Source organism: Lepidothrix coronata, unplaced genomic scaffold (assembly GCF_001604755.1).
Source record: "Lepidothrix coronata isolate B3197 unplaced genomic scaffold, Lepidothrix_coronata-1.0 Scaffold31, whole genome shotgun sequence".
NCBI lineage: Eukaryota > Metazoa > Chordata > Aves > Passeriformes > Pipridae > Lepidothrix > Lepidothrix coronata.
Genome location: NW_016690211.1, coordinates 5,669,947 through 5,697,490, shown reverse-complemented (window position 1 = coordinate 5,697,490; position 27,544 = coordinate 5,669,947). Strand labels below are relative to the sequence as shown.

The 27,544-nt window shown below is 39.4% G+C and overlaps 1 protein-coding gene across 6 annotated transcripts in view; it reads left to right on the top strand.

Annotated features, from left to right (window-relative positions):
- The first annotated feature begins 4,425 nt into the window (after positions 1-4,425).
- Positions 4,426-27,544, top strand: part of SLC38A9 (solute carrier family 38 member 9) — a 49,901-nt gene continuing 26,782 nt past the window's right edge. Inside the window, exons 1-10 of one of the 6 annotated variants that reach the window (XM_017811311.1) lie at positions 4,725-4,745; positions 5,777-5,886; positions 11,147-11,298; positions 19,200-19,332; positions 20,008-20,129; positions 20,278-20,341; positions 20,450-20,543; positions 21,409-21,579; positions 24,121-24,180; positions 26,326-26,523. In XM_017811311.1, coding sequence (XP_017666800.1) covers positions 11,195-11,298; positions 19,200-19,332; positions 20,008-20,129; positions 20,278-20,341; positions 20,450-20,543; positions 21,409-21,579; positions 24,121-24,180; positions 26,326-26,523 — 946 coding nt within the window. In that variant the 5' untranslated portion in view covers positions 4,725-4,745; positions 5,777-5,886; positions 11,147-11,194. Of the gene's footprint in view, positions 4,476-4,655; positions 4,864-5,776; positions 5,887-6,658; positions 6,785-11,146; positions 11,299-19,199; positions 19,333-20,007; positions 20,130-20,277; positions 20,342-20,449; positions 20,544-21,408; positions 21,580-24,120; positions 24,181-26,325; positions 26,524-27,544 lie in introns of those variants that run through there. The other 5 variants (XM_017811313.1, XM_017811316.1, XM_017811314.1 and 2 more) reach the window with 5 other exon arrangements.

The following is a 27,544-nucleotide window of genomic DNA, read 5'->3' as shown; positions in this document are numbered from 1 at the left end:
GGCCTGCGGCTCGGCGTCAGGGCGCGCGGGCGTGCCCGCGGCCCCTCTCGGCTCCCTCAGCGTTCCTGAATTCCCTTATGTAGAACTGTTTCACCGGGATTTGCTTGGCAAACGTCTGATAAAAGTGAAATCCACAGACTGGCGGAACCCCAAATAAAACATTAATAATTTTACTGTTTACAAACAGTTTTTCAAGCGTTAGCATGATAACTAACAGCACTTTGCTGAAGTTTTGTTTTAAAATAAATTAAATTAGGTTAAAGAGGTTATATATTTAGAAAAACAAAACAAAGAAAAGAAAATAAAACCCCAAACTTAAGCACAACACCCCTTTCCCACCGTTTTTTGTAATACCAGACTTGCTAGAGAAAAGAAAGAGAGCAAAATTCCTGGCTTAGGAGGTGTTGCTGGAGTGCAGGAGAACATCTATAGGACTCGCATCAGTTCAATACATCTATTAAAATGGTGGCAAGTACTCTGACACTTCTGCTTGTGTTTCTGAGCTGCTAGTGCAGTGTGTGTATTCTCTGTATCTCTCTTCATGCTGTGGAATAATCCAGCAATGCTTGTTCAGAAAAACATACAGGAAGTATATTTCATAAACTTGATAATACTCATTAGCCTGCTCCACCATGTGAAATAGATTTTCCTCATCAGAAAAACCAATTGAAAAACTTCTTTGAGAACTTCTGTCTTCTGTTGCAGAGAAGTCACAGCAGATGTGGAATTCTGAACATCTAGTAGGGGCTTTGGGCACCAAGTAAAATTCCTGCAGCAGCTGGAGAATTTTGGAAAGTGGTCTCTGAACTAATGCTTTCATTATTTTCCCCTTAACCATTGTCAGTTAAGCCCTGTCCTTTCCAGCTGCTCCTTTTTCAGGAGCATCAAGATAGGATAAGGCAGTTAAGAAACTTAAACAGCTTCTCTGTCTCATAGTGAGGTTAAAACTGCACCACTAGGTGATATATATTATGCTGTGCTTCGTGCAAGTAGCAAATATGGCTGCTGGCAGTTATTAGCTTTCAATAAGTAGTCAGCAAAACACACAATGTTCAAGGATGAAGAACTTGCAGTGGGAGTATCTCTGTGGAAAGTGTACAAAACTATTCATAAATTCCTGAAGCAGCACCTGAAACTAGCAGGCTCATGAGTTAAATTTCACCCACTGTGCGAACTCCTTAACACACCATCTTTTTGTCTAAACAAGGAAAGAGAGTAGGCTGCTTCGTGAGACAAAATGGCTACTGTTTTCATTGCACTGAAGCTCTATTTTGGATCACCTTAAGGAAAAAAGAGAAGTGTGTCTGTTCTCCCGAGAAATTTATGGTTGATGGCAGATGTGCTACTCTGGAACAGCTAAGCCAAAGCGAAATCTTTCAGATTGTTCATTCTCCTTTCCATCAACAGGTTACCGTTCCCTCAGCTTTTCTAGTAACTTCATGTTCTGCACTCCCTTTTTCACTCAAGGAGATACATTTTAGGTTAATAACTTTAATGGTAGACAGGGGCAGCAACTAGAATGCAGTCAGATAGAAGATATGTAATCAATAGCAGGTGATCTCAGTTCATTTTAGCTACAATCAGATGTCATGTGACAGTAGATGGAGTTGGAGAGTTATTTTCTTTCCTTATTCCTTTGATTCTGCTCATTGTAGGACACTATGTACTCCCTCCAAATTACTTTCCACCACACCAGGAGAGGCAAATGATGAAATTTTTGTGAATGGCAAGAATTTACATGATAATTGTAATGAAATTGTTCAATTAGCTGAAGAAATCAATGTCCAATCCTTAGAGGATTCTCTGGGGAATTAAAACTTTTCTTTGCCTCCCTAAGGCTGCTAACGGCACAAGTCATTAGGGACTACCCTTCAGGTCATTTTACCCAACCAGCGCCACTTAGAGCCACCTAGAGGGAAAGCAGAACAAAGTATCCAAGATATTTAAACAGTATCATATATAGTACATTCAAATGTAATATGGAGCCTCAGACAACCAGAAAAACACATTATAAGAATTAATCCCAAGTGTGAATGCAGACCCTCAAAGTGAAGAAGAAGAAACCAGCAATCTAAACATCATATTCCTCCCAGAGGTGGGCTCCAGATGCTGACAACCTGCTGTAATGTCCCCTCCTGTTACTACCACCCAAGAATGAAACCACCAACCTCAGAACCCAGAGTGGCTGCAGAAGAGTGAGGGTGAGCACAGCCGCAGGAAAAGAGGTAGAAAGTAACCATGTACATAAACCCCCTTATCCTTTTTTTTTTTTTTTTTGTGTAACAGTTAGTGCTGAACTAAAAACAATTAGACACTTGGGATTTCAGTTACATTTTCAACAAATTCTTGGATTTAGTTTCATATAAGGTGTGTTTCTCTTTGCCTACAAACAAGATTTTAAGTGTAATGCAGTTTCTACATCTTAAACTCTATCCTGATGTACTATCAGTATCTTTCAGAAAGGCATCTGGAGTTATATCTAACAAAATGCAAAACCCACCAAGTTTGTTAGCCATGCCCGTGTTTGCAACAATGGGGAAGGTTATTGATTCATGTAGTATAATGTTCTATAATGCCTCAATTTTATGAAATTGTGCATGTTATGATTCTTTCAGACATGCAAGTACAGACTGAAGTACGCCTTAAGGCAATAAAAAGAAGATTCAGTGTAGTGTGAGGTGGAAATTTCTTAAAGAGCTGGATTTGTCTTACAGATTTTTCCCTTTGTCTTACAGATTTACCAAGAACTTAAAAACTAATTTTGGGTCCTGTTTTTTTAGACACTGTCCAAGCATGTAGGAAGAGCCGCTCTTTGACCAAAAGATAATGTGTCATTGGAATAGAAAGCCACAACACAAACACTGCAGGACAGAGACTGAACATCCTTTTGTGAAGTCAGCAGTGGCAGCAGTTTAATGAGGGAGCAGGAGGAATCTCTACACTTCTGCTTGTCTCGCTTACAGTTCTTACAATAAAATATTTTTCCTAGGCATAACCTGAGGATTGTAGCAGGTGACCAAGAATGCAATTAAATACAGAAATGCAATGAAATAATCTATCTGCTATAGTAGTAACTATGGACATCTTTCATAGCACAGGGCACAGAAGACAGCTTGCAAGAGTAAGACTAGATGCTTGCATGCTGAAAAAAACAGTTCTTCACACAACTCTGCTTTTATGGCTTTCAGTTTAATTCACTTTCATAGCACCAAATTTCAAATTCCCGTGAGAGCAGTTAGATAGACTTCTTGACTCATCAACTAAAATCTTCTAATGGCCAAGAACCACAACATACACTTGGATTCTAGGAGTGGCTCAGAGGCGAAAGTTGATGGTGAATTTGCTGGGATACACAGAAACAAGAGTTTTGATCCAACCAACTTTCTGTTCAGCTGCATTTCAGGATGTTAAGTCTCTGCTGCCTTTTTTCCATCCACAGTCTGAAATTCAATTACACAGCAGTTTTCTTGCAGAACAGTTGGGCAGTCCTGCTGCTAGCCACACAATCTGGCTTAGGCTCCACTTGAACAGGAAGTACAGGGTGGGATTTATATGTAGCTTGTTTTGTACTGTTCTCACATGGGGAAGCTATCTCTGCTGTTTTCCTTGCAATTCAGCAGTTTTTCCAAGCATGAGCTATAAATATCCGTGGAGTTTGATGTTAACCAGTGTTTCAACTATGAAAAGGATGGTCCCAGCTTGATTTAAGTAGAATCAAATTTTAAAAAGAAAAACAAACAAACAAAACAAAACAAACTAACAAATCAAAACTAAACAAAAATACCCCAAAAACCAAACCAAAACAAAAAAAAACTTAAAGAAAAAATCCAGATGAAACCCATAAAACAAACAAGCAAACAAACAAACAAACAAAATCAACCTAGGATTAAAAGTAGAGAATTTTTTAAATGTATTGTATGGGAGATTGTCCGCGTGGTTTATTCTGCTCGGTGTCCCTTGCTCAGCAAGTATTTCATATCTCTCTCAGCAGGTCAGGAGGCCCACTTTACATCATTCCCCACAGAAGGCGCGTAGCCAGTCACGTGAAGACCAGCATGGTTTGTTTTGGGCAAGGGTTATGCATACATTTTGTCACCACGTTGGGCTGCAAAAGTATGGAAGCAAACGGGTGAGCTTCTTTTTTTTGTTGGTTTGTTTGGCGTTTTTTGTTTTGTTTTGTTTCTCACTAGCGGCCTCTCATCAGCCATCACCAGCAAGTGAGAACCTTTTCCTCTCAACACTCAGTTCATGCTCACCCGTTCCACGACCTCACAGGGGAGCCTGGGCTGACACACACTGCCGGCCGGCTCCCGCCCCGCGGCTCCCTGGGAGCCGTAGTCCTTGCGCTGCGCAGCGGCCGGGCGGCTTCCTCGTCGGAGCCGCCGCGGGAACTACGCGGCCCGGCACGCCCTGGGCTGTCCTGCCCGTTGCGCGTTCCTTCCTGTCGCCGCCGCGGGGCCGCCGGAGCGGAGCAGGTACAGGAGCCGGGGCAGCGGCGAGGGCAAGGCAGGGCAGAGCGGCTCGGCGGGAGCCGCCGTGGGGGTCTCAGGGTGTGGAGCGGCTCCAGAGCACGGTGCGGCCGTGCCGCCGCCTCCCCCGCGCCCCCGCAGCCCCCGCCGGGCTCAGCCCGGGGCGCCCCGAGGGGCGGAGGGGCCGGGCGGGAGCCGCTCTGGCGGCGGGAACTGAGCGGCCACGCCGTATTTGGTTCGCGGGAACGTGGGCAGATCGTCAGAGCAGTGTCGGAGGTACAGGAACGGCATGGAAGCTTCTCGGGCGGTCCGTGAAGCAGCGAAATGCTTGCATCAGTTTTCACGGGCCTGAGGGAGATCCCGTTAAGCTAAAAGCAAAAATGGTGTTTAAAATGTAAGTTAGCTCCTAAGGTGATAGTTTTATGTTCTTGTAAGTATTAATTTACAGTCCCCACAAATATATATGTATACACATACACAAATAATACAAGCTTTACGTGTTGAAGACAAAACAAATTCGGTTTCTTCTTAATTTTACTTAAATTTATCATATGGCAGTGACCATGTACTCCTTGGTTCAGAGTTACACAAAAGCTCAGCAGTAGTTCAGCTTGTACATTCAAGAGTCTTTTTTTCTCAAAAAGTTGCTAACTTCCATTGCTTATACAGTTTTACTCACCTTTGACCAATTCAGTTGCAGGAGAGTGTGAACAAACTAAGGTGTCCATAAGGTGCCATGAGAGATGGTGTACTTTACCCGTTTTAAGGAGCTCTTAATGTATGCTGCTACTTTCAGGACCAGTATGGAATCCTTCAGTGCCTTCTGATGGAGGATTCGCTGCCCCAAAAGAGGAACTGAGGAACTCTGCTGTCTTGGGCTCAAGTTCTTGTCTTTCAGTGTAGACTTATTTCTCATACTTTATGTATGCTCAGCCTGCAGCTTACTTGAGATTTGTGCCTTGAGCTTTATTCATCCACTCACCTGCTCAGAATCTAAGAGGAGAACAGGTTACACTAATTGGCACTTCTAACAATAATCTTCCTTATTTGAACGAAATACTTTGATTAGCCAATTCTGGTATTTAAACCAAGAGTATGAGGTGAGTTTTTAGGACCACTGACTTTAAATAAGATTTGAAGCATAAATAGCTCTCAGTGCTCCAGCTGCTGTTTTTCTAGCACCATGATGGCATGACAGAGGCTGTGGGGGTAGTGATCCTCTCTGCCTTCCTCCTCCTGCCCACTATGGGAGGTTCTCTGGTAAATACCTGTCCTACAAAGCAGCTAAGCACAGTCTGTGTTCACAGGATGGCTGGGATGACTGACTGACTGAACACAGTTTGTTCCTGCTGTGGAGTAAACGTGATTGGTAACCCTCTTGCATGGCCTGGCCTGTCACTCTGAATGATCTGTCAAGGTGGGTGTCTTAAAGCATCAGCACACACGTCAGTAGCTGAGACATAAACTGGCATTGTTAAATTCACTGTCCAAGCAAACTAAAAGTGTTTTGCCATACAGTACAAAGAGGACTAGATCACAGAACAGCCAATATTCTGTGGCTACAATGAGGGCTTGTCTTTGCTCCTTGATGCTTTTTAGATTTTGAAACCAGGAGAGAGAACCTGAAGGCAGCAAAAGCAGAAACTCATAGTGGCAAGTGAGTGAGGATTAATGAAGATCTAGTCCTGTTAAGATTACCATCTGAAAGCCATGTGGAGTCTTTCCTGGAATGAAACTGGGGAATAATAACTTGCATACCCTTAGGTATTGCTTCACAGTTTATGACCAGCAACAAAAACTGGATTAGTAAATTCTGATCCACTTGTTCCCTTTTGCTGCCCTTCTGATGTAGTGCTTTGGGTGTTTCTAGGACAATTATAGATAGGGCAACAGGTCATACTAAGCTTCACCGCTGGCACCCAGTGAAATTATATCCTGAAAAGGGACAACAGGATTCCAAGTATGTGCATACTTCTGCGCATTGGAGGATACATTGACATTAATGGTGTTTGAAGATGTAATTGATTAGATAGTAATGATGGTGAGGACTGTGTTGATAGCATATGATAGGAAAAAGTGATTGCTGTTGTAAACCCTTACATGGAAGAGGATCCCAAACATATTGTGATGTGCTAGCAGTTTGGATGGATTTTTTATATCCGGAAAAGTATTTCAAATTTTCTTTCTAGATGTAGCCATTCCATCATAAGTGGAAGAAGGACAGCTGAGCATGCTTTAAGGCAGAGTACAGCAGTTCTTAAAAGATGCTAGTGTCAATGTTGCTCCACGTTTGTGAGGGGTTTGATACTACAAAGGTATGTCAAAGATGTATTTTCTTTTTAATAGCTGTTGTGGAAGAGCTACCTTTTTATCTTAACTGTCCTAAGCACAGCTTAGGGAGGTGTTTCAACAGCACTTAACATTGACTTTCCTGGGGGTAGCAAAGCCAGAGTATTTCCTTCTGGAGTCAAATGCTTGGAGAACTAAGTTACATGATAGGAGTTTCACAAGCAAAATCAAACACTTTCCTTGCCAAAGCTGGATTGGAAAGGAAAAGCACTATAGATACAGAGAAATATTCTTAGAGTCTCTTTTTCCTCTGCAGCAATACAACAGTGCTTCAGGGGAGAACATAAAATTTCTTCCTTTGTTCCTGCCTTATCAATAAGATTATAGTTGCAGTTAATTAGTAAAAGGTACTTAGCACTCACTTTAATCTTCACTTCAGTGTGAGGCTGATCTGCCTTACTTGCTGCTCAACAAATCATAACTGTTCTTGGATGATATTTGCAATGTTTACTATGTATCACTAAGTTTTGTGTAAAAGTTAATTTCTCAACATGCCCATGAGCTATAGGAAGTATTGGCATTCTCCTTATTCTAAAGATAGGTATTAAAACACAGGAAAAAATCCACAAATTTTGAAAGCTCAGTTTGAGAACAACTTGATTTATATTTATATTTAACGTATATAAATATATATAAATATATATATTTATATATAACATATAAATATATAATATATTTAACATAATATATTTAAATATATTTATATTTAACATCATTCAGTGGTGCATAACACATACGCTCCTTTGCTGTCCAGTGTTACATGAAGCAGACTTTAAGGAGCAGGGGAAGAAAAGGGGTAACATAATGTAAAAGATGTATGATCCCCAAGCTGTGGCTTTAATTACACTTCTATTAGTGTTGCCTTCTTCTCCAGACCATACTTATAGTCTTTTCAACTGGACAGTGAAACTGCTGGTTCTACGAAACTATAACGTAGACAACCCCAAGCCAGCACCAGAACAACTGTATCCCTCTTTAGATTTATTTTTTTAGATAGATCTATTCCACAGTCCTACTTATTCCACCAAGACAGAAAAGAAGACAAATAGCTGTGCCACCAGAGACAGGGGGAGGAAAGACAGCATGAGCAGCAGGGAACAGCATTGCTTTTAACTCACAGCACTGCTGAAGACAAAGTACCATGAGTTTATGTCTCCAACTGCTCCATTCCATGTATTAAAAATGTTTATTGAGAGTGCAGTCCAGTCAAAAAGCATAGATTGTAGATAAAAGAGAGGCTAATCAGGTTCATTGTTCTTCATTTTGCTCTTCTGCTTAAAATTGTCCTTTAAACTGTCCTGACTTCAGCTGCAGCCTTTACATGTGTGATAGCTGCCTCTGTTTGTAGAGCTGGTCATAAGCTTCATTGTTATCAACAATAAGCACTTAAAAAATAAACTGTCTTCGCAAATCCAGCTTTTAAGTGACTCTGAAGAGTCAATAAACAGCAGCTCCACAAGCCCTAAATCATGCTGGCAAGCCAAACTTAGTGTGTGATATGTTTAAGAAGGATTATTTTTCTTCATGGAATACTATAAAATCTTCTGGGTTCTTAATTTATAGCCACAGTGTGGAGAAAATCAAACTGGTAATCAGTGTTGTCAACATCCGTCAGATTGATTTGTAAAGCACAAGTAAATTATTGGTTTTAAGGAAGGGATATGCATTTGATGTCTGCTTAATCTGTGTCATAAACCATGGCCTGTGGAAGGAAGGGATCTCAGAACTGTAGTCTTACAAAAACTTCTGTCTAAAAACACTTCCAAGTATTTGGGATTTGAATTTATTTCAGTTTTCAATTCAGGCATTAGGACTTTAAATTTTCATCTTCATTTTTATGTCTAGACCTGAAGTGTGATTTTAACTCTTAAGAGAGATGCAAAATGCAGAAAAAATGAGGGGTCTGTGTTTGAGACCTAGGTGTGTCTGTTCATAAAGTCATGAAAGATGTTCAGGTAAGAAAGATAATAGAATAAAAGAAGATAATCTCATGTTTTAATGGGAATGGCAGAGGTGTAGCTGTAGCAGTGTGTGAAATCTTTGGGGCCTGTGGTTTTGTTTCAGAAGTATTTAGTTGCTGCAGGAAGCTGATGTGCACTGGGGTGAGTTTTAACCGTAAGAGTGCAGGATATCAGTAAGGAGAAAGGAGGTAATATAGTTGCTGTAGAAAAATAAGGGGAACCAACAGAAGTGAACAAAAATGGGAGTTTGGAACGGAACAGTGTCACATGAAAGGAAGTAAAAATATTGGTGTGAACTAAGATATCTCTTTATAGGCAGTGCTAAGTAAAGGCAGGTTGGGAAAGCGATTTTGGCAGTGTGTAGGAGAGACAGAAAATAGGAAATGAGGAGCAGGAATCCACTCGCTAAAGCGTCGCCAGAGGAGCTGAGAAGGATGAGAGAAAGTAAGACATTCAGTTGAGGCCGAAGAACAAGCAGCAATATTGTGGGAGAGAAGGACTTCAGGGTAAAGAATCAAAACTGGTGGTTTATAGAAGGTCTAGAGTGGCAAAAGTGAGGAAGCAGTAAGTTGGTGTGAGTAAGAGAATTCCTGTCTTGGAAAGGCTCTAGAAAAGGGTACAGGAAAAAGCTTTAGAGAGTGTAACAGCAAAAATGAAGTTCAAGAGAAAGAAAAGCTATCAGCAAGTGCAAATAAGGGTCTTAAGATTGCCTCAGTTATTGCCACTGATCACTTATGCCTGCTCAAAGAGAGAAAATGAACGAGCTAAAATCATACCTTTAAACTCAGCAACTTTGCTCAAATCTCTTGCCATGGGTGTTGAAACTAGGAGGAAACCATCAGCACTGCAAGATGAAATGGCTTAATCCATGCTCTATCCCCTTCCTTGGACTGGCATGCAAGTGTGCCTGTGTGTCTGCCAGACAGATAGCAAGCCCCAAGCTCAACACTGATTTGGATTTAAAGCAAAAGAAAGGAAGGTTAATTTTCATCTCCCCCATCCAGTTCAGTGTGGGATCACACAAATGCCACTGAGCTGTCAAAGGCAGGACTAGTTCTTTCAGTACTGTTTCCATGAACTGGGCCCTCCAATGATTTTTTCCCCTTACAAACAGAGAGCCGTTACCTGTGTCTGTCTTCTACAAAGCACTTTCTAAGCAGCTTGAGCCAGCCTTAGTGCTTCTGCAGTCTCTGTCATATGCTCCTTCAGTGTTTACTTATGCCTCCTTTAGCAATTTTTTTCAACCCCAGAGAGTGGAACTTTCCTTCCTTTTTTGTTGTCTCCTTCAGATTATTTGGTTGTTTTTTTTCCAGAGGTATTAACAGGATAAGCTAATGGAAGAGGTTTGACAACATGTAGCTAGGAAGGGGTAGAACTGTGTCACTGCTTACCTAGGGTTGGTGTGATTTCTGGGATTGGGCCCTCACAGTGTATTTCCATGAGGATGCAGAAGGATGATGCATACCTTATTCTTTCCATCTTGTTTTCTTCCATCACTACCCCAGGTTTCAAACATCCTTCCTTGCCTTGTCCCAGCTCTGATTGTCATCTCTTTCCACAGCCTAACATTCTAAAGCATTCTGAAACATTATGAAAGAGCACATCCTTCTACCATTTTTGTTTGGAGGCATCCTGGCTTCTACTGTTTTTGTTTGGAGGCATCCTGGCTTCTGCCATTTTTGTTTGAAGGAGTCCTGGATGAGGAATTCTTTAGGAGGTAGCAGGGATGAGAGCTGGTAAAGCCATTACATTTGTTTAGCTGCACAAGACCACAGGAAATCCCCCATGAGGACTGTAATTCAATCTAAGTCGAAATCCATTAGCTTGAAAGTGGTCTGCTCCCCACTATTTGGCCCAGAGTGGTCTGAATGCATGTAATAGTTGTTATTAATGCATTATTAAACCATTTATTGCCTTTAATTCAAAAAGCTTGGACACGGTAGACTGCAATAATCTGATCCTTGTTGTGGAATTGGAATAAACTGCATATGTATGTGTCTGCTGCAAAGTTTGAAGTACTTTAGTGAAACAGTAGTCTCTAATAACTGATAAATTATTCTCAGCTGTACTGTTACACAGCTCCTTTAGAGATTTAAGTTTAATTCATATTGCCTGTTGCAGCACTAAAAGAGATTTAGAGCACAGTTGTACATTGGCCAGTTTACTTAAATGGATAGTGTGTTTTAAAAAAGTACTGTTCCCACCATACCTGCCTTGTGATGTTTGCATTATGGAATGAGAATTCTCAAGTGGCAAGGTGAAGGTGCTTTGCACCCCAGGAGCTTCTGAAGCTGTGGGACTCTGCCAGTGTTAAATTTGTAGCAGGGACACAGTTTTACTTAACTGCAGTTGTCTCATTTTTTTTAGGCTTGAATAACTGACAGAATCTAAAAGAAGGAGACGCATTCACCAAATATGGAAGAGGATACCAAACCTATCTTGGTTCCTGTGGGAGGCGATGAAAGCAATTATGGAATCATGAATATACAGTTTAATCCAGAAGACTATAAATGCAAAAGGTATGAGGAAGGCTCAACCTACAGAATTATTATATAGCAAGGAGTAGTTTAATCTTTGCTTTTAACAACAGAATCCTACAAAGACAAAAGACTAACATTTGGAAACCAGGATCTGAATACAAACAGTTCCTACTTTGTCTGTATATGATACTATTCTATTTCCAGGCACTAGGTGAACAAGTGGTATTACTGTGTTTTGTTTGTAAGGGTAAGACTTTTCTATTGCCACCACTACAGAGAGAGTTCTGCAATAAGAACTTGGCATGTGGCTTTTAAAGTGCTCTTCAAACATGGAATATCATGTGTGTATACTGGTGCGTGATTTTTTTTATTTAGCACAACCAACTGAAATGTAGAGATCATGCAAGAAAGCTTGCCAGATGGTGTAGGTAAATGGCTGTCAGTATGTGTAGATGATGCTGTGTGCATTCTGCAGGTGATGCTGGAAAAATACATTTTTTGTTAGTACTAAGGGAACTGAGTGACCTTTACTGCCTTTCAAGTTAAAAATATGTAGTGCTTTTTGAGATTGAACAAATATGAAAAATTCAGCAGTCCAACCTTACTGCTGTGCCTTCAAAAACAATACCTATCTAGCTAAATGGTTATTTTGCATTTTTCTTGAGAGTTTAACAGCTCTGTTTCCTAAAGTAGGTTGGAGTGGGAGACTTCCTCTGCTGCAGTTAAGATTTCTGTGGGCTGGTCCTGGAACCAAAACTGAGATTGGAGTGGGAACTACCCTTCTGATACTACCTGGAGGCACCAGCTCTGCAATTTTATATGAAGGATTAGCCCCGTACCACCTCTTGGACCCTGTTTATGTTTTTTTCCCCTCCACATCCAACATCGTATTTCAGTAAAGCAGTTTTCCTGAAGAAACTGAAGATGGCACTGTTGTATACAAAATACTGTTGTTGAGATTCACTTCAGCCAAAGAAAGTTTTTTATGATAGTGCTTTGCTGCTGTCTCAGCCTGCCGCTTTGGAAAGCCATCAGAGCCTACTTATATGCGAGCCAGGGGCTAAACAGTCTCTCTTTTGTCTGCCAGCAAAGGAAGAAGGATAAGGGACTGAGTGAGCCCAGGGGAACAAACTGAGCACAGGTGCAGGAGCATATGGAGTCCTGTATATAAAGTTTAGGAAACGCTAGAGTACCTTCATGTGGGAAAAGGCAATTGTGCTAAACGAAATCTTGCTCTAACTTCTTTTTGGGGAGTGTCTGAGCCCCTCCTGGCATAAGAAGACTGCTAGTTTATATGGCTTTTGGAAGCTCCTTGTTCTGAAGGAAATACGTGTTTTATTTAAAGAGGAGCAGTGGGTTTCAGGTGGCATGGTGATGCAGTGGCAATGAGAGAGGTTTACATCTTTTTAATATATCAAAACGCCAAGACTCACTTTTTTTAAGTGAGGTTAGGTATTGTTTTCTTATTGTGTTGTTGGCTTTTTTCTTTGTGATTTCCCAAGTTTGGAGACTCAACTTCGTAAAACGCCATAGCCTGCCATTTGGTTCCCTCCCTGAAAGCAAATGTACTTGGATTGTGTTCCCACCTCCACAGCCTCCAGCTGTGCAGATATGTTTAAATAGTCCGTAATGCTCCTCTCTTGAGTTCATTCCCCCATTTTCTACAATCTAGTTTTTTGCCTTCTAAGCATGCAGAGGGACAAAGATGAAGGGCATGAGCTCTGGGATATCAGAGAGGCCTGGAAATCATAGTGGGGCCGAACTAGTTTGAACTCCATCTATGTATTAGAAGAGGCAGCTGCAGGCTTTAGAACAGACCATCAAGGTCTCTGTCACTTGTAGTCAGAGCAGTGGGCAGTATGAAGGGCTTCTTCATTAGACCTTTAGGGAATAGCAGCTCACGGGAAGGTTTATTATGCATAAAAGTATCAAACAGTGCAAGTGCAGTAGTACAGTGCAAAGTATGATACTTTGCTCCTTTTTTTGACTCGCTGTTCAGAAACCTGACTCGACATTGGTGGTTGGTCATTTTCCTTTGGTTGAGATAGCTCTTCAAGGGTTTTGTTTGATTTGCTTGTAATTACTGTTTGTCTTTGTGCTGTTCTGTTCTTTTGTTTGAGTTGCTTGAGATTTGATGGCATTTGCATAGTTATTTGGTTTTCTTAATAGCTTGGAGGATTTGGGATTTTTGAAAGGCATGCTTTTCAGTGTTTACACACAAACAATAAGCTAATTGTTTGTTAGAGTTGTAAATTACTTTGTTTAGTATTGTTTTGCTAATTTGGGGAAATATAAACCCACTTTTAATCCTTTTAAATAGAATGTTATTGTTCTTCGCAATGCCCCGAATTACTTACACCGTATTTAATATGTTTTGCCCATTTTGTAGGTCCCTTTAAAAACTAGAATGTCATTGCTGCAGTGGCTTATTGATGATTATTGTATGCAAGAGAGGGAGTTTCATGTTTTCTTTTGGTTGTTCTTTAAATCTTTTTAATGTCAACAGATACTGCAGTTGTCTGCAGGAATACTTGAACCTTCAAAGAAGCAGTTGGTGTTTCGTGTTCTTTATTTTGCATATGAAAAACCTTGACAGTGCCTCCTGCTAAAGGGAGATCAAGGCTTCTAAGCATTTTTCTATTCTTTTTGAAGTCACATCTTTCTCACAATGCAGGAGACATCAGCAGGTGAAATTAAAGTTGTAAATTAAACAGTGTCTGTAGATGGCAGTCAGAGAAGCCTTTTACATGCAAAAGAGGTTGATTCCCTTTATTTTCAAAGTTCTTTTAACTTACAAAAACGCAGACAGTGGTTGGCAACCTGTGCAAAACTATCTTTCTTGCATCCATTATGCCTTTACCACTCCACACCCATGTGGTCATTTTACTTAATTGCGTTTTCCATTTTTCTCTGTTGCTAATATTTTTACAAATTCCTAATATTACTCTTTTTAGCTGGAAAGAATTGGAAACTCCTTAATTAAGAACCTTCATAGTTCTTTGTAAGCAAAGAGTAGAATATTTCTGCCTTTGACACAGAAGAGTGAACAGTGACTGAAATGTGGTGAGGTAAAGCTTATGATTCTTAACTTGTTAAAATTTTGTGCTTTGAAAGGTTATTTTGGTTTTGCATCCAGCATTTTAAGATACTTGTGTGCTCGTGCTGTAATAACTGTAATGGTGATATGAAAGCAGAAAAATTTTAAGTAAAAGGCGTTGCCAAGAGAATGAAGATCTTACAGGATAACTGTAAGCACAGTGTTTACAACGCTTCAGTAAATTTAGATAGCTTAGAAAGTCAGTCATGGAATTCTTTGGCACAGGTTTCCTTAAGAGAAGCACACTGACATCTGTAATCATAGAAGATCCTGAGTTGGAAGGGATCCACAAGGATTCTCAAGTCCAGCTCCTGGCCCAGCACAGGACAACCACAAAAATCACACAATGTGCCTGAGAATGTTGTCCAAAGGCGTCTTGAACTCTCTCAGGCTTGGTGCCATGACCGTTTCCCTGGGGAGTCTGTTCCAGTGGCTGGTGTTCTTATCCAGATAGGCAGTTCCCAATTATGAAATAGCATCTTATGAGTATAGTCTTATTATGACTTCTTTTCCTTACTTTAGTGTCCCATATAATAAATCAGTTTTACTCCTCAGTTTCTCCTGTGCCATATACAGCATTCCTGTAATAATTTCATCATCATCATGGCGAGGCTTCGCGAACGAAGATTTGGGAAGGCTCTATCCACATTTGCTACAGCCTGTAATAATTTATTAACTCAATAAAACAATAAAGCTATAGGAATTTACTAATTTATTTCTGTGTAACAATCCTATTATATTGCTGAAAAGTAAATTAGTGAAGTGTCAGAGAAATGGCTCCTCATGATCTTTTTGGAGAAAAAGAAAGAAATTCTAAAGCAACCTGTAAAGAAGTTTTTCTTTTTCATATTTGTTTAAAAATTAAAAGTTTGTGTTATGTGAAGTCATTAATACTGTCATGTAGAGCCAAAAGACACAGTGGCACAAAAAATTCTATTCCATTGTAACAGCTCAATACTTAGCACATTTTTGATCAGAACTCCAGAATCAGTTGTTTGATGTTTAAAAATACTTCAGCAGAGGTACTTGAAAAACAATATTATTGAGTTTAAAACTTCTTGAAATAGATGTTAGTCCTACTCCTTCATTGCTCTAAAAGTTGTAGTATATTGCTGCAAATATCCAGAAGAAAGGTGTAGCACCCTTATGCATTTGCAAAATTGTATGTAGTTTGCCAGTGTTCCTATTGTGCTGTTCCCTCTAACACTCCAATCCAACACTTGAACTTTGCCTACCACAATATTTGGAAACAACCTTTATCAAGAGCGTCCCTTCATTTTCTTTGCTTGCAAATATTGCTACTGAACTTCAAAATATAAGAAGTTTGGACAGAAGCCCTCTCTTCTCTTTTCCAGATCTAGAGAATTCTTATTCTCTGTCCCTTTGTGTGCGTGAGAAAAGCTGAGTTTAGCTGCAGGTTTTCTGAGAATGGTTTCTGAAGTACACGTGTGGAGTGTAGCGTGTGGAAGGTGTGGACCTCCTGCATGAGCTCCTGCAGTTGTCCATGTTCATGGTGCTGTGGAAAACAGCTCTGTTTTACTGATGTGGTAAAAGATGCCCTGCCGAAAGAGCATTATTTTTCAGGCTATTTAATGAAATATTAATTGTAATTGTGTTTTTCAGTATGGATAAAGTTTAATGGACACTGTAGTTTATCTCAGTGCATGGAAATTGTCTGCACTGTTTCACATCCACAGTCACACCCTCCAGTCATGTAACCTCTCCCCTTCCCCCAGATCACGTGGTCCACCATCCTTTTCGTAATAATTTTGCCATGTGAGACATATAATGTAATTACCTTTATAAATCAGTGTATTTTAATAGAAATCTGTTGCAGCTGCTTATGCTTGCATGTACAGGAGTGCTTGCCCACTAGACTTATGGTTCCTAAACAGAGTTTTTCAAAATATATCCAAGATTATATCCTACCTGCTTTGGGCTTTGAAAATCTCAGTCTTCGAGAATTTCTTTGAGTCTTTGAGAGAGCTTCTTAGGCTCCTGTCTGCATATGCCCTACAATCAGTCTTTGATCTGGGTGTTGCTAGGAGCAGGGAAATGACCTTGATCCTAGACAGAATGCTACCCTTTTCTAGTGCTGATCAGTGAAGAAGGTTCCCTCCCAGCCTCCCTCTTGGGAGGCAGAGTCAGACTGACAGAGTCAGCATCCAAGTCAGACTGATTTCAAAGAGATCTGCAAGAAACGTAAAGCTGGTGGTCAGTCTGGTCAGTCTATTTTAGCAGTCACTTTCTCAGTAGGCCTAGTGCAGTGGTACCCCAGAAGAAACAAAATGAACTGCTGCTTAACATAATTTTCATTTTCAACAGATGTACAGTAGAAGGGATCAGGAGGGGAAGTAGCTCAAGTATTGGCAGCAATAAACGTGTGTACTCCTTCAGTCAGGAGGCAGAAGTAATAGATATGTAGAATTTCTTAGGACTTTTTAAATTTTATTTTCCTTACCCATAGATTAGATTCTGGATCATACGCTTCTGTTTTGTGCTATACCAAAAATTCCTTGTTTAATCCAGACCCTGTTGATAGTACTGAAGAAAATTAATTGTCTTTAAAGAATTTCTTACCTACAGATAGGTTTTTGCTGCATGTGATTTTTTTTCTTTATATTTGGTTGTTGACTAACAACACTGCTTTCCCCATAGAATAGGATGCTGTATTCATGTTTTCTATTATTTCAGTTTTAAAATCATCTGTTGCTTCTACTTAAATTACTTTAAAAATAATCTCCTGCTGTGTTCCACTCTGGAAGAATTTTCTTTGACGTCCACATCAGCAATTGTTGAACACCATTTTCAAGGAAATCTTCATGAAGGTCTTCACACTATGCAGTTGCTGTAAAACTAGCAAAACACATACCTTTAAGTGTCCTAAGTACAGTGTGTGTCACTGATTCAAAAAGAAATCAGCAGAGAGATGACTGGAGGTGGGGCTGCATTTAAGCATATTACTTTTCCTGTTTTCATAGCTACAGTCTTTATTTTGCAGGTCTTCTAATGAAATAGTTTTAGCTGTGTCCAGTGATTGGATCAGACTCATAAATTTTAAGCTAAAGCAGGTGAAGTCCTTTAGAGCTGACAATCCACGAGTATTTTTGCACATTACCTATACGTGGAATTAGTTAGCCCCATGTGCCTAGGACTTGAGTAATAAAGCTTATTGCTTAAAATTTATTCCTGTTCAGTTGAGATATCTCTCTAAATTGTTTATAAGAACACCATAGAAAATCAAACACAAACCAGAGATTTCCCCCCTCATAATCATAGGAAAAAAGAGGCAATTGAGAGTGTTTTAAAAATTCAGTGTTCATTTGCATTTCAGTAAGTGGGAAACAACTTAGCAAATCAAAGCCATTTTTTACTTGATGAAGCAAGATGTAAGAATTAATTAAGTTTAAGATGAAGAAAAGAATGAATTTGTGGAAAGGGAAGTTTGTGTTCTCTATTTTCTACTTTTGTAAGTCAGGTTTTCTTAGTCTCATAAATAATCCTACCTACTATGTCCCCTCAAGTACACAGGAATAGGGACCTACTTTAATCTCTTCCAAAGACAGAGATTACTGTCCAAAGACAGAGGAAAACTGTATTCCTTGTATTCCTTCCAGATGAAAGGTGATGTCATAGTACAAATGCTTATTGGTGTTGAGAGCTGGGGCATGAGGGATTGACCAAGTTCCTTTGTAGTCTGGAACAGAAATGGGTATTGACAATCAGTCAGTTCAAATAGATTTTGCTTATATTACAGGAGAAATGGCATTGATTTATTTCTGACCTAATTTCTGTCCTTGGTAGTCAGAAACTTGTGGGTCCTGGTTTTGGAGTGGCTCTTGTTCTAAGTGATGTAAACATCAACCTGGAAGAAGATCATAAAACTGTTGAGATAGTTTTAAAAATTAAAAAACCTGGTAAAAGGAAAAAAACCCCAACTTACCAGGGCTTAAAGGCCACCATTGTCCTCTCTCTTGTTTGAGAAATTAGCTTGTCAGTGCTAGAAGTGAAAGTATGCTAGAGCATAGTATACCTATATGGAAGTAAATTATACTTGATTAAAAAAAAAAAATCTTTGCAATATCTTGATTTGGTCACATTTATCTAGTAGTGCCCCTTGGATGAAGCTGGATTTATATTGTATTGTAACTTTCACTTTGCTTGCTCTACCTCTGTGAGAGCAGAGAAAAAAAGGGGCATGTGATGTGCCTGCTTTCTCCTTCAGTGTCTGTGACCATGCCTGCAGTCTAACTCAGGTGGGGAAGAGGAAGGGAGATAAATTCCATTCTCCATTGCATTGGCTTAAAAAAAGTATGGGCACATGGACTTATTTGGGCTTGGTTCTTTCCCCATTAAACACAATTCCATACAGTGTTTTTTGCCTAAATTAGTATTTCCTAACCTTTTTTATAGGTGGTCCTCATTACCACTGCTTGTTCCTCTCTTTGCTTTCTGCTTCTGCATTCTCATGCTTTCTGTTCCTCATCACTATTTCTGGGAACACTGATTATAAGCTCTAATAAGCTTGCCCAAGGTTATTAACATGTATTTCTGGTGTGATTCATTGTTGAGAACTAACAGACTGTATATTAGGTCTGAATTTTGATGTTGGGCTGCCCTGCAGAATCTGAGCAGGAGGCCATTTTAATATGGATGATATAAACTCATGGTTCTTTCATGGATGGCAGCTTCCTTCATGGCATTGATATTTTTTTGCATTTGCTTTATGTCAGTGAATAAGAGAATCATCCTGGGTGTTGATGAGCTATTCTGTTAGTTGTGTGTTAGCTCTTGTATTCTAGGGTTTTAAGGGTTTTTTTTTTCTTTTTTTCCTCTCCTTTAGACCATTTCATGTGGAGCCTACAAACATAGTCAGTGTGAACAATGATGTGCAAAGAGTTACTGAGGAAGCTTCGGCAATGAATAAGCGGATTCATTACTATAGCAGGCTCACCTCCCCTGCAGACAGGGCATTGGTAAGGCAGGGCCACATGAACTGGGTGGTCTCTGGCATGTTGGGTCTTCCACAACCTAGATTTGTATCAGCAGCAGAAATAAAAGGTGGGGAAGAATCGCTCTGCAGCTTGCTTGGAACTAAATAACCGATAGCTGAGTGCCTTAAATAGGTCTTGTTTTATCACAAGCTGTGATTTACTTCTTGTGCAATGCCTTCACCATTAAAAGAAAACATACAAACAACTTGAATTTTATAACATGATCCAGGCTGCCCAGATGTATGACCTCATTTCTTCCATCTATAAGATTTAAGCAGTGGTCAGCTGCAGTGATTGAACTATTGAACTAGCATGATCCATGCATAGTGTCTTTACAGACATTTTGCAGAAGAAAAATGCGTATTTCTGCTGTCTAGCTAAAAATCCTATCAACTGTTGTTTTTTTTTCCCCTGGGGAGAAAATAAACATAGTACAACATTTTATCTGGTTTTCTGTTTGATTTGTTTTGACTTTGTTCGGTTTTGGTTTGGTTTTTTTTTTTTTTCTTGTTTGGGTTTGGGTTTTTTGTTGGTTTTTCTTTTTAATAATGTAGTGTCCTGGAAACATTTTGTGATTTACAATGGTTGACTTGCTGTATTTGGTACAATAGTTACTGTGGTGTTACTAATAGGTCTTACTTTTTATCCATTTGTTAGATTGCTCCTGATCATGTACTCCCAGCTCCTGATGAAATCTATGTCTACAGTCCATTAGGAACTGCTTTTAAAGTTGACACTTGCACAGATGGCTACGGTAAAAACTCCAGTCTAGTGACAATGTATGTTAAGCACCTTGCCATATATTAGCCAGAAAATGCATTATTATTGAATGTTCTATATTGCATGCATAACTATTGTAACTAAGAGGGGAATATGAAATAAGAAGGATTCTTAAATTATTCACTGAGTTTTTTCTTTTCTTCCTAGATTTATGATATGGAATACAATGATGGGTACATCCATATTAAGTATCCCATGGGGAATAAAACAGGTAAACTATGAAAAATGTATGTGTATGAAAACATTTTTGGTATCATGGCTTGCTCTTCATTTTTCTGTAGTATATTGATAAATAAGCTGTATTTCTCGCTCTTAACAGGCAGGCTTCACTTCTGGAATTATTCTCATTTTACTCATGGGCATTTTGACTCTTTATTGCTGCTACAGAGTTGTGAAATCACGGCAAATAATACGTAAGAAATCCAAAGCTTTATAATGCAAATATTTCCTTTAAGCGTGAAATACAGATATATAATAGATTCTCAGTTTATCTACGTCTTTACTATGTGTTAGACCTGACCTGCAAATAAAAGCTGTGCCTTTCAATGTCTCTCTATTTTTTTAGTGTGCATCTAAGCTCTGTAAGCTAAATGATCGTCTTCGTTATTAGATGATCCTTCAGTTGCTTGGGACCTAGGTGATATAGCCAAACCCAAATTCTTAAAAAGCAGGATTTCAGATGTTGACTTACTAAGTGTTTGGACTTAGGAAGAGGCTTCACTTCTCCATAAGCACTGTCTGGTTCTCTACATATATTTCTGACCAAATTACACAGTGGAACAGCATGGGCTGTAGCTGCATCCCCTTGTTCTGTATATCTGTATTACCCTAATATTTGTGTGTATTCTGCGTTGAAAACAATTTATGGACAGTCACCCAACTGCCAGCTGCTCTAATTAGAATGTAGTTTTATTTTACAAACATCTTGCAGCTCTTGTATTTGGTGCTTTTGTGCATGAACTAACCTCTCACTTGCTCAAATAAAGGCCATTAAGACCTCCAGTTTGTGGCAGTGCATTTCAAGGGAATTGTTGAGGAACAGTTCTTGGTCAAAGTAGTAGGATGGCCACGATAACAGTCTCTATTTCAGGCTTCTTTGGTTGAACATTTAATGAATATTATATTTCAAAGTTACCAGCAGTTTTCTTAGTCCTTGAAAGCACTGTGACTGTGTGTCAGAGTATTCTAAAAAAAGAACACAATCTTTCATTAATAGTTCTACTGACTCTAATATAAGATTTTGTTAAAATATGTTTCTGGTTTTTGTATCTTTTTCAGCTTTAATAGATACCTCAAACTGGGAATTCCCAGATGTTTGCAAGTATTACTTTGGATCCTTTGGTCAGTGGTCAAGCCTCTTGTTTTCTATGATATCACTTGTTGGAGCCATGGTTGTTTATTGGGTGCTTATGTCCAACTTTCTGTTCAACACAGGGAAGTTTATATACAGTAAGTATACATTTATTGTTAACTTTTACAGCAATCTTGTGGAAAGATCAAGACTTTGCTTTACACTGAAAAGGTCTGTTTTATGTAATCATGATTTTCCTGCTACTTTGCATGCAAAATCAAGTCTGCATGTGGTGTTGTGGGCACAGTTATGTGTGTTTTCAAAGCCACTTTCTCAGTCTCTCTCTCAAAGTGCAGTTTTAATGAAAGACAAAGTACCATTCATCTCGTTTGCATGTCAGTAATGAGGCTTCTTGGTGTAATTCAAACAACCTAAACCTGGTTGCTTGTTTTCACTTTGTCTTTTCACTCCCTCTTTGTTTGCATGGTTGTAACTATTTGAACAGCCATATAATAGGCTAGACTGTTGAAATGATCCAGGTTAATGAAATGAAAAAATCTAGTTTCATTCTAGATTTCAACAAACACACTTAGAGTGTTGCTATATAGAAAGGTTTTGCAAGTGTTTGTGAAAAAACAATGAACTGTAGCACAGTGAAAGAACAATGCGGCGTGTGGTATTGCTACAAAACAGGACGATTATTTACACCCTTGTATGTGCACAGACATAGAAGCATTTGTGGGTACAATCAGTTAGGTAGAGTTGTGGGAATGGATGATGGAATTGAGAGCTTTGACAATCTGACTCATAGTGTTGAGTAGCTCAACTAAGATTTAAGAATTTCTGTTTTGAAGGAGTTAGCAAATCTCTGCGGCAAATAACAGCACAGATACTTAGACCTCTTAAACAGTGTTTAATTAGAATTCCCACCATTCCTGAAGGACATGCTTTATTGGTTAATGATTGATGTATTTTACAGCTGACCTAATTTATATGTTGTTATGGCCATTTCATTTTAACCTTGGGGTTATTTTTAATAAGTTTAACTCTTGAATCCTAAATTATTCTAAACCAGATAACTCCAATTCTAATAAGCACAATTCAATATGATCGAAACACTGGCTTTTCCCTGGGGTTGGCATGTTATTTTATCACTTATCTGTATTTGTGCAGAATTCTTACTTAAGTTGTTTGCTCTGAGATAACAATCATTGGATTCTTGTCCTAACTTTCATAGTTAATTACTAGGTTATAAAATGGGTAATAGGATGTAGGTTTTACACAATGGCACCTTCCAGGCAGGTATTTCTAAGTATTCTAAGTAGGCTACTATATTTAGTTCTAATACATTCAGATGACTTTTTAAAAGATTTGCATATACACTTTAGGTGGGAGCAAATTGATTTCATGTGGGAGGATGGTCTAGAAGTCAGTAGTACACAAAGAATGCAAGAATTGTGAGCCAATGTAATGTCATGTCTTAATTTTTTTTTACATGATGTCCCATGCTTTTGTTCTCTTTTTGTTTTACGAAGCAAAAATTAATCCACAAATGCAATTGCTGGTCCTAAACCACTTTTTAAGTATAGAAGAAATGTTAGTTGGCCAGCCATCTACAACTAATCTTAAAGTGCTTTAGTTCTGTAAGAGCTATTAATTCTTCTGATGGCTTTGCACTAGGTACTTCTTTTTTAACTAGCATCCCAAAACGGTGGTGAAGTGAGGAGGTGATCAGTGATTTTAGTTAAATCTTCTGATTGTTGTGTACACTGAACCAAAAGAAGTAAGTATGTTTGTGATTCACGGTGTCATAAATCAAAATGAAGAAAGAAAACCGGTTTTCTTCCCACAAGACCTTTTGCCTTCTTTATGAGAAACAAGCTGCTGTAAATTGCGTTTAAAAAATCTGAGGCCAACTGGCCCTGCTGATCTTCAGTGTGTGTAATACAACCACATGCAGCAGAAGCAAAATTTAATCAGTGACACAATAATTCAGTTTCCAAGCTGATGGAGCATTTTCTGTGTGTATGTATACATAAATAGAACAAAATTGATATCCAGTACCCTCATACAGGTGAAGCTGCAGAAACTGGGAAACAACTGGTGTGGTAGAGCAGTAAAGTATCACAGAAGTGTACAGCAAATAAAATACTACTAGAGATACCTGCAGACAGTAAGACTTAAACCTTTTTTCCAGAGTTTCCCATCTTTAAAATACAATATGGAAAAAGCATCTCACAGAGCCTTTTCTGGAAAAAAAAAAAATTAGTAGGGGAAGCTTTTTCTGTATAATACCATCTGGACTAAGGGAATGTTTGCATGCCCTTTTTTTCTGTCCCAAAAGAGGCTGGATTTAAGATGCGTCTCCTCACTGACCTACTGTCCAACCCTGCAGACGGAGGAGCTGGGACAAACAGAGGTGTGCTAGTGGAACAGGAATCATCAGCTGAGAGCATGGAATCTTGGGAACTCTATAAATGGACAGGGCTGCTGAGAAGAAAGTAGTACAGTGTGGAGCTACTTTAGAACAATTCTAAAATTGTTTTAAAATATCCTCTTGGGGCTGGAGGGGGTGCAAGCTGCTGTATTTCTGATGAAATTTAAAAAGAAATATTTTCTTACTTAATTTTTATCAAGTCAACAGATAAAAACCTAACAGTAGGTTTGGGACATTGATAACAAGATATTTTTCTTTTCAGACTATGTTCATGACATTAATGTAACAGATATTGTTCCTGGCACCAATGGAAGTAACAAAGGTAAGAAGCACTTAATAGTATTGTGTTTCCTGGTTTGGGGTGGGCAAATCATCGTGTTTCCATGCCTAACCACATTCCAGTTCTAAAGTATATATCGTAAGTTCTAACTATGTTTTTAAAAAAACTGTAATTTTCTATCTGGCCTTTGTACTTTCATAAATAACCACACAGTTAGAAAGCTTAATAATTGGAGAGGAAAAAAAAAAGACAAGAAAGTGGGTGTGAGAATAAGTATTAAAAAGCCAATGACAAGTTTGTGTATGCCAGATACATGCTCCTCAAACCATGAATGTTAGACTTTTTAACAGTAGTTGCGCAATGAGGAATTACCTTAAGGAATTTTAACTTTCACACCCTGAAGTTGAGGCGCCTCAACTGTTTACTGTTTAAAATCTTCTATGGGGCAGCTTTGCTACTCACCAGTTCTGCACCAAGACTCTTTTTTTAAAAACTTATGTAAGAACAGCTTTTATGATGCTGAGTGCAAAAAAAGAAACATATGTCAGGCTACTTGAGCTTCTGCTTGTGTTTTTTGGAGAGTCTGACATTCACATTCGCCCAACATTCACATTCGCACAACTAAGAGAAGAAAATGGAGTCAGGTATGAAAATAGGTCTGTTGAGAGTTCTTAAGTAGGCAGAACAATGTAGAATGAAGGCAAGAGCAAGGCAGGCATTGTTAACCCGTGATTTTTTGCCTGTGGGTAGTGACTGAATTTGTAGTGCTTTGTTAGGAAGCAGAAAGGTTTCTCCTGGGTGCATAAGAAATGAGGAAACATATCCTAACCAGCTGGGCAGCTGTGTGTCACAAAAGCTGCAGATGGGTTTCTAGAGAGCAGATGATAGAGTCAGGCAAAGGAATTGAGAAATAATTCTGAAAAACGGTTGATTTGCGTTTGCACTAGTGTTGAATCTTGCTTCTCCAACAGTCCTTACCAGTACCTGCTGCAGTGCTTTTTCTCTTGTGCTCCCTCCTACTTCTGCTGTTCTCTCCTGTTCTTGTGCAGCAGGGGAGTATAACTTGGAGGCAGAGTAGACAACAATATTCCACACTGTCCTCCACCAAATAAAAGATCTGAAGCATCTGCTTCACAAAATTAAGGGCTGCCAGATGTTCAAGTGGCTCTTGACAGGACATTCAGGGCTACCAAGGAGATCAATAAGAACAAAAGCATTTTTCAAGGTCTGAAAGACAATCCTCTGTTAAGCATGAAATTTGCCAGAACACTTTTTACACCTTTGCCTTTTTAACAGGAGTGCAGCCAATGTAGGAGGGTGGCTATTGAGTATTGCGGGATGCCAAGATTTAAAATAAGACGTTATGAGAACAATATGACAGGTTTATGTTTCAACACATAGCTTCATAGTCGTGTGTTAGAAAAATCAAATGAACATGTTTTTATCAAAGAATCTTTTTGTTTTGTTGGTTTTGTTGCAGTCACTCGTTCAGGTGCTGCCATTGATCAACCACCATGTAACCAGAGTGTGATGTTGCCTTTTAGCAGTGTTACGGGAGCATGTCTTAAATTTCTCCTTTTATGTACAAGTGATGTGCTTGGCCCTGGCCCAGCACCAAGATGTCAAGAGCTTTTTGGTTTAATATGTGAGTTTTAGATGTGCCAGTTGCTTTGTTGCCATCCTTAGTTTCTATGTTTCTAGAGCAATGCGCAGTAATTCAAGATCTTCTGTACACAAAAGTACTTGCATCTTGGTTCCTATGATCTTACTGAAGTGTTCAGGGACAGAGTAGGATGCTAAATTTGCAGCCAGATGCAGAAGTGCATTGCTAGGATTTGATCCAACAGGTGCACATGGGCACTGAACACACCTAGTTATAAGTATGTGACCTTGAAAGCTGATCCTGTCCCACAGCTTGGGCTTCAGACAGATTATCGTCTTTGTTGTGCTCAGCTGGAAGAACTGTAGCACTGTCAGATTAGTGTGCAAGGTGCCTAGCAGTGGAATTTTAGCAATGAACTCCTGATTAAAAAAACCAAATAGAAGTGAGGAACTGAGATGTCGAACATTACTTTTGAGCAGTGCACAATAGGTAAAACACATCAGAAATCACAGGTCTTGGCTGTGAATATTCTGTGCAAGTAAAACTCTTTTAATGTGAGAATATTTTTCTTTCCTTTCTTCCAGTCATTTGTCCAAGTGCTGCTAGCAGTCACCTGCCATGGAACAGGAGTGTGGTGTTCTCTGCTGACAACATTACAGGTTTTACACTGTTTGAGAAGTGGTGGAACAAATCACAAACAGTACCATTTTACCTGATTGCTGTTCTTCTACCCATGCTAAATCTGAAGTCTCCATCCTTCTTTGCAAAGTTTAATGTCCTAGGTAGGTAAGAAATACTATGAAAGCATTAGTTCATTGTAACTAAAATGTATAGAAGACAGTGAAAGCTACTCCATTAAGTAGAATTGTAGTTTCTTTTAGGCTAGAAAAGACCTCTAAGGTCATCGAGTTCAACCATTAACCCAGCACTGCCAAGTCCACCATTAAATCATATCTCTTAAGTGCCACGTCTACACATCTTTTAAATACTTCCAAGGATGGTGACTCAGCTACTTCCCTGGCCAGCCTGTTTCAATGCTTGACAACGCTTTCTGAGAAGAAAGTTTTCCTAATATCCAGTCTAAACCTCCCCTGGCACAGCTTGAAGCCATTTCCTCTTGTCCTATTGCTTGTTTCTTGGGAGGAGAAACAGACCCCCACTTGACTACAACCTCCTTTCAGGAAGTTTATAGAGGGATGAGGTCTCCCCTGAGCCTCCAGGCTAAACAACCCCAGCTCCTTCAGCCACTCCTCATAGGACTTGTGCTTCAGACCCTTCACCAGCTTTGTTTCTCTTTCCTGAACACTCTCCAGCACCACAATGTCCTGCTTTTCTTGAGGGGTCCAAAACTGACGGTATTCATGTCACAGATGCAGCCTCACCAGCGCCCAGTACAGGGGGACAATCACTGACCCGGTCCTGCTGGCCACACTATGGCTGATATGGGCCAGGATGCCATTGGCCTTCTTGGCCACCGGGACATGCTGCTGGCTCATGTTCAGCCGCTGTCAATCAGCATCCACAGGTGTCCATTTCCACTGGGCAGCTTTCCAGCCACCCTTCCAGTATTTTCCTGGCAGCCCATGTTGTGCCTCAAAGGAGGTTATTGGTTTATTAATCCCTATCATGGTTTGAGATCCCCAAAATCTAATTCCCTAGTCTAAGCCCCCTCCCCCATCTCAACCTAGTATAAGATGTGTTTTTTCCAGACAAAACACGAGACTCAGAATGGGCGAAAGGGAATATTTTACAATGACTGCACAAATAAATAATATAATAAATTATATACACGATCACAACTAT